Source organism: Crocodylus porosus, unplaced genomic scaffold, assembly GCF_001723895.1.
Source record: "Crocodylus porosus isolate Cpor-Errol unplaced genomic scaffold, CroPor_comp1, whole genome shotgun sequence".
NCBI classification, from domain to species: domain Eukaryota; kingdom Metazoa; phylum Chordata; order Crocodylia; family Crocodylidae; genus Crocodylus; species Crocodylus porosus.
Genome location: NW_017728923.1, coordinates 18557394 through 18574703, shown reverse-complemented (window position 1 = coordinate 18574703; position 17310 = coordinate 18557394). Strand labels below are relative to the sequence as shown.

General features: G+C 40.6%; 1 protein-coding gene across 1 annotated transcript in view; it reads left to right on the top strand.

Annotated features, from left to right (window-relative positions):
* The window catches only part of SNX29 (sorting nexin 29), a 445875-nt gene that overhangs the window by 209446 nt on the left and 219119 nt on the right, over positions 1–17310 (top strand). Inside the window, exon 17 of the mRNA XM_019540166.1 lies at positions 13597–13652. Within this exon, the coding sequence (XP_019395711.1) occupies positions 13597–13652 (56 nt within the window). The remainder of the gene's footprint in view (positions 1–13596; positions 13653–17310) is intronic.

Genomic DNA, 17310 nt, shown 5'->3' with positions numbered 1-17310 from the left:
TACCCTGGGGGTGTTTAAGAGGAGGTTGGATGTACACCTTGCCGGGGTCATTTGACCCCAGTATTCTTTCCTGCCATGGCGGGGGGTTGGACTAGATGATCTGCTCAGGTCCCTTCCGACCCTACAAACTATGAAACTATGAAAAAACTGGCAGAATGACATTAGCATTTGACCTGATATCTCATATACTTTTAAAAATAGTTTTTTCTATTGAGATCTTTATATTGAAAGTATACGGTGGAATTCTTTTTTCTTGGGTTGTCTTGGTGGCGGTTTTTTAATCATTGACATAGCATTTTTGGTATTTACATGCGGGTAGGGTTTTGTTTTCCAGCAGCGTGGATGAGTGTATGAACACATGCATTATGCATGTAGAATAAGCATGCTCAGTAGATTATGCACTGGTTGCCTATGTGTGTGTACCCATTGGTGATGCAGACTAAAATTGGTGCCTAAAGTGTAGACAGCCCCAAAGTAGGTTAGACTCAGGAGGAGGAAGAGGGCTCTCTCTAGTAACTGAACTCAGCTGGGAAGCTGGAGACTCAGGTTCCAGGTGCCTTTGCTCAGAAGGGGTTTGAACTTGTATCTTTCTAACTTCCCAGCACAGTGCTGTCATCGCTAACACCACAGGTCAAGCGTTATCCTGGTTTGCCGCATACATGACCCAAAAGCAAGTAGAATGCTATCTTTTGAATGAATGTGATTGGAAAGTTTTCCAACAGCAAGATGTGTATATGTTCTTGGCGAATGTTTAGAGATCTATATTAAAAATATTCTGAAAATACTTTGTAACGTTCCTCAAGTGAGTTAATTTTTCAATGGTAAGCTAAGGAGTTCTAGAAAGAATATAAAGGAAAAGCTATTTCAGGCATGGAGTGATAAATAAAAATAATTGGATTATATAATAGGACATTGAAATAAAAGATATTACTGTGTTAGAGGTTAGTTTCAATTTCTCAAAATCGCAAGGATCAGAAAGGAAACTAGAAATCAGGTTAATGTGGTGTGTAGGAAACTTGATCACTTCTTTCTAGAATTTCTTTATGCATGGCATTTTTATATATGTATTGTGTTTATGCCATTATCCTAAAAGAGGGTGTCATATCAGTTAAGAATACTCCAGAGGTTTTTTTGAGGCCCCTAGGAGCATAAAGGGTGTGGGCTTTTTTGGCAGTGTCTTAAATGGCTTTACCATCAACTACTGAGGTGTAAGTCACATTTCCCCCTACTTACTGTCAGTTTTACCCCCTCCTAAATGCTAAGGTTCTACGTTCCTTTGAGTGAATTCTCTGCTCCCATCACGTGGCTATATATGCAGTCCCAGATTACAGCGTATTCTTACTGATCTCTTCTTACTTCATTCATGCCATCATATATCCCATTTCCATGACTCGGATCTTTCTGTGCTGCCTCAGTCAACACTATCTACTACTTTTCTAGGCCTTTTTAGTAGCAGGTTTATTCCAAAGTTTTGTCTTTTTGAAGCGAGACTTTCAGTTTCAGACTTTCAGTCTGAGTGGGAAACAGTTTTTTCATGAAGGCAGAAAAAAATCAGACTTTACTGATTGTACTTTATTGTACTTTATCAGATCCCATTCTTTAAGGAGGGTAGCTTGGCCAGATTGTGGTATGATGAGCAATAATCTATGTATTTTGTATCTGTGTATTGTATGTTGCAGAAATGAGAGGGGTTAGAGTATCAGGCTTAATTTTGCTGATACATTTGTAATACTGTTACTCATTTTTTTTTGGAATGACTGATATGGAAAATTGAACTTCTTGAACTAAGGAAGGAGGACCCTTACTTCCTCTTATGCAAGCAAATCTTTTATAGAGAGAAAAAATAGAGTAGCTTTGCAGGAAAGAACTTGGAAACCTATATACTGGTATTTTGGCTCTTCTGTATAATGAGGGGTAGAAATACAGAGCTTGAGGTTTTCTGGGTATTTGAGACTTTTAAATATTTCCTAGCATCATGAATGCTGTTACAAGGATACCTTCCAGAGATACAAATTGCACTGCTGATATCGGTGGATGAATAAACAGCTGAGTGGGAGTTATTTCTTTCAAAACAGTTTAACAAATGAAATTGGGGAGGAGCCTCTAGACATCTGAAATGCTGCTGAGCTGAGCAAGAGTTTTGAGATGTTGTAAGCTGCTGATACTTTGTTGTAGAGATGCTGCCAAAACTGCTTTCAGACATTTGCTTCTTTTACTTTGATGTTCAGTGCTTCTAGGATTTGAAGAAATTGAACTGCCCTTGTTAAATTCCTGCTACTTAGGTTTTCCTTCAGCCATTGCTTTTCCTTAGACTTTCACAGTTGTAAAAGAAGGTTAATCTGAGGTTTCTGTTGGCTGACAAGGGAGCAAGGAGAGATACTTTTTAAAATGTTGCTGCGATTTAATATTTGGAAATTTGGTGAATTCAGCTAGCAATATCTTATCCTTTCTGTAGCACATCCCTATTTTAATTTTAGGGCTTCAGATTTTTGGAGCTTGCTTACCTGTCTGGAGGCTTCCAAAATTGTATAAAAGGAAACGCGCATCTTTCTTTTTTCATCATTTGTTTGAACTGAAAGCAGTCGTGCAGTGTTCAAGTACTGTTCATTTCATCTAACTATCTCAGTGGAGGCAATACAAGTACTGTTGAAGAGTAAGTAGGATGAGATCTGTAAGACTTCTCATCTTAAAAACAACAAAAAAACTCCTCCTCAAAAATCAACATTATTGGGCTAAGACAGCTGCAGGGATTTAAGCTTAAATTGGTTAGAAACTTTATCCTTATTTTTCGTATTTTCATGCCTTATTCCAGACCTTTGGATCAATTGAAATGAAATATTAATCATTTACAATATTTTATTAAACACGGACTCAACCTTCAGAATAAAACTAATACCTTAACGAACAAAGAATCATTCCTTTAATACAAACAGAGTGCAGTGGAGTATTTTAAAATCTAGCACCTTTTATACCTGACAATCTCAACGTTTCACACAAAACGGATTTTAAGATTAAGTTTTAGATATCTACTGTGAAATTTTACTTAACTGGACAAGGCAGGTTGCATCATTAGTTGAATATTTTAAAATGCCAAATTTTTTCCCCCAGACTGTCATTTTGAAGACTGTAGTAACTTTTTGACAGATCCGTTGCAGCTTATTTGAGGAAGAAATATTAGGCCAATGCCATTGTTGGTTAAATTAGTGTTAATCCATAATAAACCATGACATCAAATTTGCTGCTATTTGTCCAGTTGGATGATAAGCCACTCCAGGCAATCTGTTATAAAGTTTTATATAACATCATATTCTTTCATAACAGGATGAAGAATGGTTTTACGTGAATAGCTTTTTGGTTCCTTTTCAGGCTCGTCCCACCTGTCTCTCCTACCATAAAAATTCCATTTAAAATTAGCAGAATCCTCTCTATGGATACCACAGGTTGCCAGACATATCTTGAAACTGCTGGATAGCATAGTTACTTGTAGAAGAGAGTTGTTTTCTTTTTCTTTACCTTGATTGTATAAAATTCACTTTCCTTCCCTTTTTTCAGTTAGTAGTTTTTCTTCTTTCTTTTCCCCCCAGCACAATTAAGATGAGGAAGCCTTTTAAATATGGAGTGAAAATGGGTGGTGAAAACTTTGGTATAGATCTGAGGACAGAGCAGATCAAACATTTCTTGGACTAGAATATTGCAACAGCTACTTGTGCTAAGAGGGCAGCTCTCTGAAAAGCAAAGAATTTGCAGTTGCACTTCCACTTGAGTGACTCAATTCTATATTGATATGAAGTGCTATTTTGCTGTGAAGTAGGTGGTGTTAACCACACTTTTACAAATGTAAAATGCAGGTAAATATATAGGGGAATGTTAAGTAGCTTGCTCAGGATCACAGTCAAAGTGTGGCATAAAAGTACTCATCTTTTGAAGTGACCAGTAAACACATTTCCTACCTGTTGTGTAATTTTTGGTTTTTTAACCCAAATTAGCTTATTATTTTGCTTTAAAATGTTTCTGCCTTTATCTGTGTTATATTTCAGTTTAAGATGACTACTACTTTTCTATCTGTAGTATTCAGATACCTTGAATACTTTAATTTTTTGGGAAGAACTTGTTAAGGTCTAAATTATTATTCCTGTTTTCTCCATTTTACAGCCATCTGGACTCTAAATTTAAATGGATGACCTGAATTCTAACTCTCAGCAGAGCCTGAACTACCTAGTTCAGTTGTGTCTGATTCATTTGGCTCCATGGGATGGATCCACAGTGCAGGCCCAGACCATGGGAATGGCACCTGGGCCTCAAGGCTGGAATTTGGCAGCTTTAATTGTAGCAGCTCCTGAAACTGTGGTAGCTGCCACTCCTTCCACTATCAAATTTCCTTCCCAGCTGACTAAACGATGCAGCTCCATGCTCTGGAGCAAGCCTGATGAGCTCTTCACAAATCCGGAAATTTGGTGTGAGCACAAGCATCATTGTTAATTGCTATTAATTGCAAGAGCCATGGCAATTAACACTGTCCCTGCTTGCCACACTGCCAAATTTCTGGACCAGTTGGGAGCCCTGTGAGCCATATGACATGACTGGATCTTGGTAACCCCTGGCCTAGTTTAATAAAGCTATTCTATTAGAGAAGCATCTGTTTTGATTAATGATAAAAACTGGCATGTGCATTTTAATAGACTTGAGTCATTCAGTTCAACTGAAAATAATATAGCATTGACACTGATAGTAAGTTAACACATTTAAAGAAATATATGGAGGAAAAAATTACATTGCACATTTAATTATTACTGAAATGAGATTGTTCTCTATTTGTGTATATGTGGGTTTCTAATGATCAGAACTTAGCCGTTTGAAAAGTTTGAATGAAGCAAATTGATTTCCTAAGTTTCTTCTGATTAAAAAAAATTCTTACTGAATCTTATTGACTCAGCTAGTTTACTACAAGGAATTACTTTCAGAGATGCTGGTATCAAATGATGAAGGAATCATGCGTACACATTGGAAATATTGCCTATGGCATGTTGCAAAGGAGATATTAAAAACTTACTTTCTAGAAAAAGCAGCTGTCTGCAATTTCAGATGTAGGAAAGTATATACAATAGGTTTTCCTTGGAAAACTGATTGTTACTTTGCTTTATTGGGGATGTGATGTAGGCACTTTTTGAGACTGTGGTGTGGAACCATAGGGTAGACTGCAGTAATTTTCAGGTTTCTTAATGTAAATCTTTTCCTCTCACTCCTTTCTTGTACCAACCAATATTTAGCATGGATTTTCCCTCTGTTTCTTTGAGGTTCTTAAATGCTGTGAAAAGAATTCTATACTTAGTATAGATTATGCATCTATGGCCATATTTTTCTGAAGATGTGCATTGACAATGCAGAATAACTCTGGAAAATCATGGGTGATTGACATGCACATTCAACTGATCAGCATGTGATAGGCAGAATTGCAGCAAATTCTTTGTCACTTCTGAGAAATCAGCAGGGTAAAAGTCCTTATTTTTGTGATTATTTTTTTGGGTTATGTCTATTATTTTATTATCCTCCTGTACCCTATTAGCACAGTTCAATACATCTGTCTTCTTTTGGAGCTGGTCTTTGCAAACCTCTGGTACAACAGAGAGAGAGGATTTGATTGGCCTCTCTGTTCCATTGGAAATGCCAGGGCAAATCTATAGAGCCCAAGAGATAAATGAAGCTATAAGAACCTTTATTTTTAGTTCATCAGCTTTGATTCCTGCACAGCGTAGAACCGCTCAGTATTTTTATCATGTAATTGCCAGTTCACATTGGGCAGATATCGATGTAAGAGGCATTGTTGTAATAGTTGTACTTGTTGGAAGTTTCTGCAGAGGAGGCAGTAGAAGAATATCTTTAATGATAAAAACATATAGGCAGACAGTATGAAAGGAAATTTGAATTTCTAGTGCCTACCCATATAGGGAATTTTGAGCCCAGGATGTTATTCCACCCCTTGTGTAGTAAAGTAAATGGGAGAAGCAGCAAGTCTTCTGTCACATTTTGGGGCTTCACTTTGGGTTGTTTAGTTGATTTGTCTTGACTTACACTCTTCAGAGCAATGGAAACCCACAGAAAACAGAGTTAACATGCAGGTTTGTTTTAACAGGTTTTTCATACACAGTATGCTCTCAGTAGCTCATTCCAGGAGATGCACAGAGTTACTTAGTAGTAGTATCTTAGAATCTTTTTGTATGCTTCTCTTAAAGGGTCCTCATCAGTTACTTAATGGTGCATGAATACAATATATGAGAAGATTCCACAATAAAAGTTAAATAATAGCAATTTTAAAAGCATGAGTGTTGTCATGTATTTTCAATGTTGCATTTTATAAAATAAATATAAATATATTTTTAATCTTTGAAGCAATTAAAACATCAAATGCTACTGTTTCCACCTCCGAGAATGAATTTAAAAATGTATGTTAAAAAGCAGTTTAAGCATCAGATGTTTTTGAAAAACATTTTAAGAGCTGTGGGAGGGGCACTGAATATCAATGGGGCAATCCTTCTGAGGTGTTACAGAAGGATTACTGAGACTCAACCGGCCATCTGACTACTACCCTGTGCTGCTCATCCATGTGGGCACCAATTATATTGCCAGAGGAGACCCTGAGCAGATCAAAATTGACTGCAAGACTCTGGGAAGAAGGCAGAAGGGGATGGGCGGCTCAGGTGCTGTTCTCGGTCCTTCCAGTAAAGGGGAAGGGCCCGAGCAGGAGTGTGTGCATCCTAAGGATCATTGCATGGCTGTGCAGATGGTATTGTCAGCAGGGCTTTGGCTTCTTGAACAATGGGATGTTGTTCCAAGAGGAAGGATTCCTAGGAAGAGACAGGATCCACCTGACAAAGATAGGGAAGAGCATCTTTGCAGACAGGCTCGCTAACCTAGTGAGGAGGGCTTTAAACTAGGTTCACCAGGGGACAGAGACCAAAGCCCTGAGATAAGTGGGGAAGTAGGTTACCTGGAAGAAGCCCAAGTAGGAAGGGGTAGTGGGGAAGGTGTGCTCATTCTTCCTGAGAAAGTAGGAAAATTGACTAGTTACTTCAGGTATCTGTACACAAATGCACCGAACCTGGGAAACAAACAGGAAAAATTGAAAGTCCTTTCACATTCACAGAACTATGACATGATTGGAATAACAATGACTTGTTTGGATATCTTGGATGACTGGAGCACTGTCATGGATAGTTACAAACTCTTCAGGAGGGACAGGAAGGGGAGAAGAGGAGAAGGAATTGCTCTTTACGTAAAAGAGCTGTGTGATTGCTCAGCGCTTCAGTATGAAACTGGAGATAGGCCTGTTGAAAGTCTCTGGGTTTGGTTTAGAGGGAAGAGCACCAAGGGTGATATTGCGAGTGTCTTCTACAGACCACCAGACCAGGAGGCAAAGGTGGTTGAGACTTCCTTCAAGCAAGTAGTAGAAGTTTTTTGCTTACAGGCCCTGGTTCTTATAAGGCACTTCAGTCACCCTAACATTTCCTGGAAGATCAAAACAGCAGTGCATAGACAATCCTGGAAATTTTTTGGAGAGTGTTGGGGACAACTTCCTGGTGCAAGTGTTGGAGAGGCCAACTAGGGGCTGTGACATTGTTGATCTGCAGGTCACAAACAGGGAAGAACTATTGGCAAATATAGAAGTTGATGGCAACTGGGGCAACAGTGACCATGAAATGTCTGAGTTTGAGATCCTGAGAAAAGGAAGGAAGGAAAGAGAGCAGCAGAGTAAGGACCCTAGACTTCAGAAAAGCAGGGTTTGACTCACTCATGGGCAGGATCCCCTGGGAGGCCCGTTTGAGGTGGGGAAAGAAGTACATGAGGAGCTGGCTGTACTTTAAAGAAACCTCACTGAGGGTGCAGTATTATATGCTTAAAGCATATATTGTGTACTAGAAAAGCAAGCCAGATCTTTTTCAGGGGATAATGCAAAATGCCATGTTTATTGGGAATACAAAAAGATTAAAAGATTATTTCCTTATTGAAAAGCTGAATATCTTAAATCATTACACACACACGCGCGCACACACACACACACATGCACACACACACACGCACATTCCCAGAGTTCTGCCCATGCTAAAATCTTACCAGTCTGGATTGCTTGAGTCAATTTGGTAGCCAGCCGAATTGACATGAGGAAGAGGGAGTGGAGCTTCTGTTGGATGTGTACTGATGCTTCATTGTGTACAGAACACACCCAAAGTCTTTTCATTCTCACCCAAATTTTATGGTAGCTGTTTTCCATGTATGTTTATGAACCTTACTGTGTCACAGTGTGTTAGCTATCCTTATGTTAGGTGCGGGATCGATCCTTTCTTCTTTGGACTTGTTTCTCTTCTTTTTTGCTGCGTTGAGATAATGAAATATTTTTGTTGGTATTGGGCGAATTGTTCTTGCTTTGCGTTCTGTGATCTTTAGCTGTTGAATTAGGCAGATCTCTGGCTGTGTCAACAGGAGGTTACTGTAACCTTTTGGCAGTTAAACTCTCTTATCACATGTGCGCCACATTCACACAATAGGCAAAAAGTAACAGGATGGCTTTCACACATAGGTAAAATAAAATGCAGGTTTACCTAAGGCTAAGTTACATAGTTATTTAAGCAATATAAAACTGAAAATGGATATTACTTATTTAAAAGGTTTAAATGGTAAGTAATAAATGAAGAATATAAGTGACTTTTAAAAAGGCAAACTTACCTGTAGCTCGATACCAGAAACAAATCATCCTGAGGTGCAGAAAGACAAGCGGCATGTCCGAAGACCAGCTTGGCTTAGCAGGGAATTTTTTAGTGAGCTAAAACACAGAAAGTAACCTATAAGAAGTGGAAACTTGGACAAACAACTAGGGAGGAGTACAAGAGTATTGTGTGAGCAAGTAGGAATGAAATCAGAATGGCCAAAGCGTAACTGGAGTTACAGCTATCAAGGGAAGTGAAGAGTAACAAGAAGGGTTTCTGCAATTATGTCAGCAACAAGAGGTGGATCAGAGAAAGTGCAAGTCCCTTACTGAATTGGGGAAGCAAGCTAGTGACAAATGATGCATAAAAGGCTGAAGTGCTCAATGCCTTTTTCACCTCAGTCTTCACAGGCAAGGTCAGCTCCCAGATTACTGCACCTGGCAGCACAGTTTGGGGAGGAGGTCAGCTGTTGACACTGGTGAAAGAACAGGTTAGGGACTGTTTAGAAAAGCTGGACATGTACAAGTCTATAGGCCTGGATGGGTTTCACCCGAGGGTGCTGAAGGAATTGGCTGATGTAATTGCAGAGCCAATGGCCATCAACTTTGAAAACTCATGACAACCAGGAGAGGTCCTGGATGACTGGAATAGGGCAAATATAGTGCCTGTCTTTAAGAGTGAGAAGAAGGAGTATCCAAGGAATTAGTCTCACCTCCTCAGTAATTGGAAAAATCGTGGAGCAGGTCCTCCAGAAATCAATTTCTAAGCACGTGGAGGAAAAGGTGATTAGGGCAGTAGCATGGATTCACCAAGGGCAAGTCATGCCTGACCAACCTAATTGCCTCCTGTGATGAGGTGTCCGGTTTTGTGGATGCAGGAAGAATGGTGGATGTGTACCTAGACTTTAGCAAGGCCTTGGATATGGTGGGTATATGTAAAGTAGATAGGAAGCTGGCTGGATCATCAGGTTGAGAGGGTGGTAGTCAATGGCTCAGTGTCTAGTTGGCAGCCAGTCTCAAGTGGAGTGCCCCAAAGGTTGGTCCTGGGACCAGTTTTGTTCAATATCTCCATTAATGATGTGGAAGATGGGATGGAGTGAACCCTCAGCAAGTTTGCAGATGATGTCAAGTGGGGGGAGTAGCGGAGATACTGGAGGGTAGGGCTAGAATTCAGGGGGACCTAGACAAATTAGATCAAAAGAAATCTCACAAAGCTCAAATAAGACAAGTGCAAAATCCTGCACTGAGGATGGAACAATCCCATATGCCCCTACAGTCTGGGGACTGACTTGTTATGCAGCAGCTCTGCAGAAAAGGACCTGGGGGGTTATAGGGGACAATAAGTTGAATATGAGCCAGCAGTGTGTCTTTGTTGCCAAGATGGCTGACAGCATTCTGGGCTGCATTAGTAAAAGTGTTGCCAGCATATCAAGGGAAGTGATTCTTCCCCTTTCTTCAGCACTGGTGAAGCCATATCTGGAGTACTGCGTCCAGTTTTGGGTCCCCAGCTACAGAAAGGATGTAGGTAAATTGGAGAAAGTCCAATAGAGGGCAACACAAACGGTTTGGGGGCTGAGGCACCTAACTTCTGAGGAGAGGCTGAGGGAACTGGGCTTATTTAGTTTGGAGAAAAGAAAACTGAGATGTGATTTAATAGCAGGCTTCAACTACCTGAGAGATGGTTCAAAAGAGGATAGAGCTAGACTTGTTCTCAGTGCTGATTGATGACAGAACCAGGAGCAATGATCTCGAGTTGAAGCAAGGGAAGTTTTGGTTAGATATTAGGAAAACCTCACTAGGAGGTAAGGAGGTAATAAAGCACTGGAACAGGTTATGCAGACAGGTGATACAATCTCCATCCTTAGAGGTTTTTAAGACCCGGCTAGACAAAACCTTGGCTAGGATGATCTAGTTGGGGATGGTCCTGCTTTTAGCAGGGGGTTGGACTGGATGACCTCCTGAGGTCCCTTCCAACCCCAAGTTTCAATTATTTCATGATAACCTTAAAATATTGATGGTTTTACAAAAATCATTTGAAACATGACACAAAAAGTGCCATGTTTACTTTAGCTGCTGTTTTGAATAGCTAGCTATTGAAAAGCTTTTGTCCGGCTACATGTTTTTAGATCTATAAATACTGAAATGTTGCCTACTTATAGACTGGGACAAATTGGTTCTCTTTAGAGCTGAGGCAAATTGCAAAGCTTCCTGCTGCAGGAGGAATGCTGTTGATTTTTGTTTTGCTTTGTATTTCTCTTTTGTTTTTGAAGACTATACCAAACTTTGATTTTTTTAAAAGTATTAACAGAATATTTCCAGTAATATTTTCTGATTATATTAGCATATTTTAATATTCAGATTTGACAGGCAATTAATGCCATTCTTAATTTTGGTGTTAAAACAAAATGTATTCTTAGCCTTGGAAAAATCTTGGGATAACATGCTTATATAAAATGCTTGCAAATTGTTTTGCATCTAGACTGGTGTGCAGTTACCCAAGGAATGGCATGTTGCTCTGACTGTACATCAAGACACTGAACAATAGCTCCCATTTACTGGTTTCTTGCAAGTGATTTTTTATAATCTTGCAGTAAATAGATATTGTTGACGTATTTTTACTACAAAGGTCATTGAACTGTCTCATGTCATTGCTCATACTAGCATTGTAGGGTTCAAATACTGTATTTTTTCATATACAACATGCTGCCCCCCTAAAAAAAGCAAACAGTTGCTGAAAATTGGGGTGTGAATTGTAAGCAAGGAAGTACATTACTGGCAGTTTCTGTTGCTTTAGCTTCTGCTGGGTAAAAGTGCAAATAACTGCATGTGCTTCAGGGGAATAGATCAGTGAGGAGGCTTGGCTCTCTAGCTGGTGCGACTCAGTTACTTATAACAAAGAAAGAGCTTTCTTTTCATTTTACCTTTCAGAAACAAGGTATGTATCTTATGCCAGGGCATGTTGTATGCAAGAAATTATGGCATGTCTTAAATGCAGTTACTTTTCATGGAAATGAAGGATTGAAGTTATTTTATTAAGGTGATAATCATTTCTGAAAAGGAAATCAAAACCAATTGATTTATGAGGCAGTACAGCCCTAATGATTCACTAAGGATTTCATTCAGGGATGATAGGAAAATATCACAGCATATGTTTCATATGAATTCAGCGTTAGATTTCATCACTCTTACTCGTATGGAACTGTGCGCAGCCCCCAGTATGAGTTAGAGTAATGGACTCTGGTCCTTAATCAGTAGTATTTAAGTGTTGCCTGAAACACCGCTTAACTGACAACCAGGTAACTGAAGCTAATGAGCAGCATTATAGATATTTCTCTAGGCACTCTGCAGTAATTTATTCCAAAGCCCAAGGTAAGGTGAAACAAAGTTTTTGGAGTGTTTCTAGAGTACAGCTGTGTTAGTCTACTTGAGTTAACAGCCCCTCTATTGACTTCATTTAAAACAGGAACATAGACTCGGTCTAGACAATACAAAAGAAAAGAGCAACAGAAACTCAGGCTTGCAGAAAGTAACAGTCATCCTTTCATATTAAAGATTTTTTTGGGTGAGTGATACATTGAGGCCATCCTTTTGTTTTCTGTTTTTACAGCACATAGCACAATGGGGTCCCTTGATTACAGCGTCTAAGTGCTATGATAATATAAATAATAATAGAAAAGCTCATGAAAAATAAATTGTTCTGTCTTCAGAACGGGTTTTGAATGGTGTTTGATAAACATTGTTTTCTCCATTCTGTGTACCAAATGATGCAGGGATCCTGTGGAAAAATAGTGTGAGATCATATAATTAAAGACTGTCATAATGCAAACACAGTAGGAGCTTGGATCAACGTTGACTGGTAACATTAATTAGGAATTTCCTACTTTTTGAGTGAATCACTCTGCGACTTTAAAAATGTTTTTACTTATATAAAGTATGCAATTTTTAGGTATTTTTGGTAAAAAAAACAAACTGAAAAAAATCAGAATTTAGTCGTGCAGTTACATTGACATCCACAAAGGTCCTCAACAAGATTGAAACCCTTGGATATGCCACAGAGTGGCTGCTAGCAGTAGTATGCAATTAGTGTAGTATGGTTTTGGTGGCAGGGAGAGGGGGGCAGAAGAGTTTTGTCCTGTACAGTCATATTTATCTTATGTATGGTAGGTACAGACATTGTGTGCTGAAAATCTCAGCATCTTGCATCCTCCTTTCTGCAACAGAAACTACCCATTCCACCGGGTTATGATTCTGCACAGTACATAAGGCTGAGGAACAGAAAGTTCAACTGATTTCACGATGAAGTAGAAAAATCCTATTTGGTCTGTCAGTGATTCAACTCTAAATGTTTCTTTCATTTTCCTTATCTCACAAGTATTGCTTGTTCAGTAAGTACAAATTCTGTGGTTCTCTCCTTAAATCTCACCCTCTCCCAAAAGAGAGCTTCACACGCACATTACTTTTTTGTAAGAGCTAAGATGGAAGGAAATGATCACGTGTCCTTTTTGTATTGAAAAGGACTTCTTTTTGGTATAATGAAGACATTCACCAGGTTTTAATCCTTCATCTCTTCTAACAGATGTTGACATATACTTTGCACTTTGGTTGAGGTCATGTTTTTCCTTTTCCTTTGGTCTGGGATTCTAGTTAATTCTTTGTCTCAACAGTTGTGTACTTGTACAAAATGGAATTAGCAGTTGGTTTGGTAAAACTGCAGATGCACAATGATGGAATGTTTGCATTATGTTACCTTAATACACTCTTTTTTTTTCTTTTATTGTTTTACAACAACAGCTTTTCAATTGCATGCTAAAAACTAAATGTAGTAATTTCCATACAGTATCTAGCCTGACTTATAGAAAGTATAGTAACTGTGGTTGTTTTTCTTTTTGTTATGGCAGGTCCCTGGAGATTTGAGTCAAACATCTGAAGACCAGAGTTTGTCAGATTTCGAAATGTAAGTTTGTAGTAAACAGTGATTATGCAAAATTTTGTCTTTTGGACAACCAATAAAATCCTCTTGTTCACCGTTCTTATATTATCTCCAATAAGTGAATCACCAGTTGTGTAGTTCATAATTGGAAATAATGAAAGCTTCAGAAGCTTTGTCTTGTTTTGAGGTAATCTTGAGTTTGAAGAGATTCAGATTAATGCTTGAACTAAGGATACTTTGGGAGCTTATTTTATGCTTGAAATATATTTTTTTAGTTCAATTGTTTGTTAGAAACTGTAGCTGACAAAAATCCCCATTAGAAGGCTAATAGGTAGAGACCTACTGAATTCATGGTTAAAGGAGCCACTGAGCATTGCACTTCAATCTTGCAGGTTACCCCATACCCCCAGCTCTGCTGAATGGTGGAGGACTCTGCTTGTGGCTCACTCTGACCAGCAGGGAGGCAAAAACTGCAGTTTTAAATATGGCTCTGTTTTTGCCTTCTGCCACTGATTGGCTGAGGGGCCCTGGATGGCCCTGGAGTTTGCTGGCAGGGAGGCAAAAACAGGGCCATATTTAAAACCATAGTTTTAGCTTCCGTGCTGATCAGGAGGGAGTAGCAGGATCCTTCACTAAGCAGTGAATTGGTGGGGCAAGGAGCGAGGTGTACATGGTGAAGGATGCAAGCTCAAAGGAGCCACCATGCACTCTACTTCTTCTGTGAATTCAGTAGGTACCTACTGATAAGGATTAATGATATAATTAAAAAGTAATTTTTGTTTTCTTCCTCTTTGATAATATTCTTTTAAAAATATCATCCCCCTGAAGAAAATGGACATTAGTGTAACACAAAAGACTGGTCCTTTTTACACAACAATCTACATTAAGTGTAGTATGAATACAGTTGCACTTACAATCTGGCACTCTTGCCAGAGTTGTGTTACCATGTTGTTTGCAGTATTTTTCCTTTTTTCTGGAATTCCTATGACTTACTGATGGAAAGTTAATTTATGCATCTGTCATGGCGTGGGGTCCCTAGTGATAGCTGTGATGACCCTGGGGCTCTGTGACCATGACTGCTCTGTCCTGTGGGTGCCTTTTAAATCTCTCCTGCCACATCTTGTTGTTGAAATAAGAAATTGGGAGGCTGCCCAGAGTCTGTGTGGTTATGGTCCTGCTGAACCCCACTAGATCCTGCTGATCTTGGATCCCTTGCTGGGTCTCACTGAAAGTCAGTGCTTCTCGAGACAGCCTAAGCCTTATGGGCTAGAAGCATGGCTCTAAAACCATCCCATTACCATACCCCATGCCTCACTGATCATATATAACCATTGTCTCTTGATAAGGCTGCAGTCTAGCTCAGCCCTGTATTGTCACTGTGCCCTTGGTCCCAGTAGTGGTGCCTTCTGGTACCAGGATATCTCTACCCCCTGTAGCAGTGCCCTCACTGGCATGGGACTCCCTGCAGCCCTGTTGCTGTGTCCTCACTGGCGCCAGGCTCCTTGCAAACCTAATGAGGCCTTCTCCTCCCCAGATAGCCTCATTGCGGTCCACCAGATTCTGATAACAAATACAAGCCCCTGGGCTATATCATAACAACAACAACAATAACATTGGAGTTCACACTCTGCCCCTTTAAGAAGGTGAACTTCTCCCTTAACTATGTGTGCTTCCTAGCCCCAGATGCTTTAAGAGCTACTAGAGCCCAGTAGTCTTACCAGCAGCAGAATAGGCATCCAAGCATCTCCAAGAAGCATTTCTACACCAGCTCCCTCCCCATGGCTGCTGACAGAAAACTAACCCCCTGCTAGTCCCAGCCCTGGGAATTATATGTGCCTAGGGCCCTGTTTCCTTCCAGTCGGCTGACCCGGTGCAGGTGCCAGCTAATACCCTGATTAGCCTGCTGCCATGGCAACCTGCACCTGTGAAACCCTGCCTAGCTCTCAGGGCTCCCTAGCTAAACTGCCTCTGCTCTTGAACGAGCAGGCATACCTTAGTACCCTGAGACAGCATCTTAAAAAGTTGGAACTAACATGATACTGTTACTTATGGAGGCTTAAACCCCCCATAGTTTAAATTCTACTGCTTTCTGAAAATACAGAATTTGAAACATTTTGTAATTCAATTTGGAGGAATATTAATGTTACACTAGTGCAATAAATGACATTTAAGTAATCCAATCTATACCAACAGTTAAACATACAAGACCCCCAAAATCAAATGTTTTGGGTTATCTGGCTATTGAGGAAGTCATTAATATACTTCCAGTTCCTTGGCTTAATTTTTTTTTTATTGTTATTAGCAAGGTTTCTTAATTTGTCTATAGAACAGCAGCAGTATAATAATTGAGGAACCTTCAGGAGTTCATCAATATACCATAATTATTACCTGTGAGGTGCACCGGTATATCGGTGCATATTGGATAGGCACTGATAAAAGGAAAATTGACATTATTGGAATTGGCTTTTTTGGGTGGGTGCAGCTGATAATATCACTGATAAATGCCACATGCATGCGTGCAGCCACAGCATTCACATGGACAGGAATGCAGCCAGGCAGCTTGGAGAGCAGTGTCCAGCCGGTAAATCTGTGGTGGTGAAAGGGTGTGGGGGCACAGATTGAGGCCCCCACAGTGAGGAAGGGACTGGGGTTTGGCCAGGGGCAGGTGCTGTCCAACTGGGGTGGGACAGCGTGCAGGATGGAGCCACGGGCAGCTCACTCAGGTGTGGAGTGAGGGTGAGAAGGATGGGAGGCTCCCCGCTGCAGCATGCACCCCTGGGGGAGGCATGGGGGCATGTTCCCCCTGGTTATGTGCCAAGTGTGAGGGCAGGCTACCCATGCTGGGCTCAGGGTCAGGGACTGCGCCGGCCTCTTCCCAGTAGTGGAGTGGGCTGGAGCTGCACTCAGGGTGGGCGGGGTCGGGACAGGAAGCTCTAGGAGGGGGAGCTACAGGACGTGCTACAGCCACCCCAAAATTCCCCATAGACCCACTTCCCAGCGCCGCCACCATCCATCCTGCCCCCACTCAACCCGAGCACAGCCCCAGCCCAGCCCAAACCTTCTGCTGGAAAGAGGCCAGCACAGCTCCTGGCCCTGAACCCACCCTCACCTCCTGCACAAATCTCCCCCGGGGGTGTGCACTGTGGTGGGGAGCTATCCCCCTCCAATCTCTGTGCACCCCTGGATAAGCTGCCCGCAGCTCTGTCCTGTGGCCTGCCCCACTAGGCAGAAGCTGGCCCTGCCCTAGCCCCATTCCCTCCCTCACCATTGGGGCCTTGATCTGCCTCCCTCACTCTTTCCTTCCCACATGCCCCTTCCCTCCCACAGACTTACCAGCCAGATGGTGCTCTCCAAGCTGTCAGGCTGCATTTCAGCAATTGGATTGGTATCAGGTGATATGGCTGGTTAATAATCAGCCATCAGTATCAGCCAAAAAAGTCTTTATTGGTGCACCCCTAATTACCCTTTACACATAAGAAGGGTTTTTCAAGCTTTGTTAATATGTTGCTCCTGAAATTAAGATTAACAATAAACTAGTAATGAGTATTAATTGTAGGGTGTATAGTCAATGACTAGACATCAACTAACTTGATGTTTTTTGATAGGTTCAATTTTTTCTTTAAAATTGGACAAATTTATAAAACAATATTTAATAAAGAATACAAAAACACCACAATAGTTA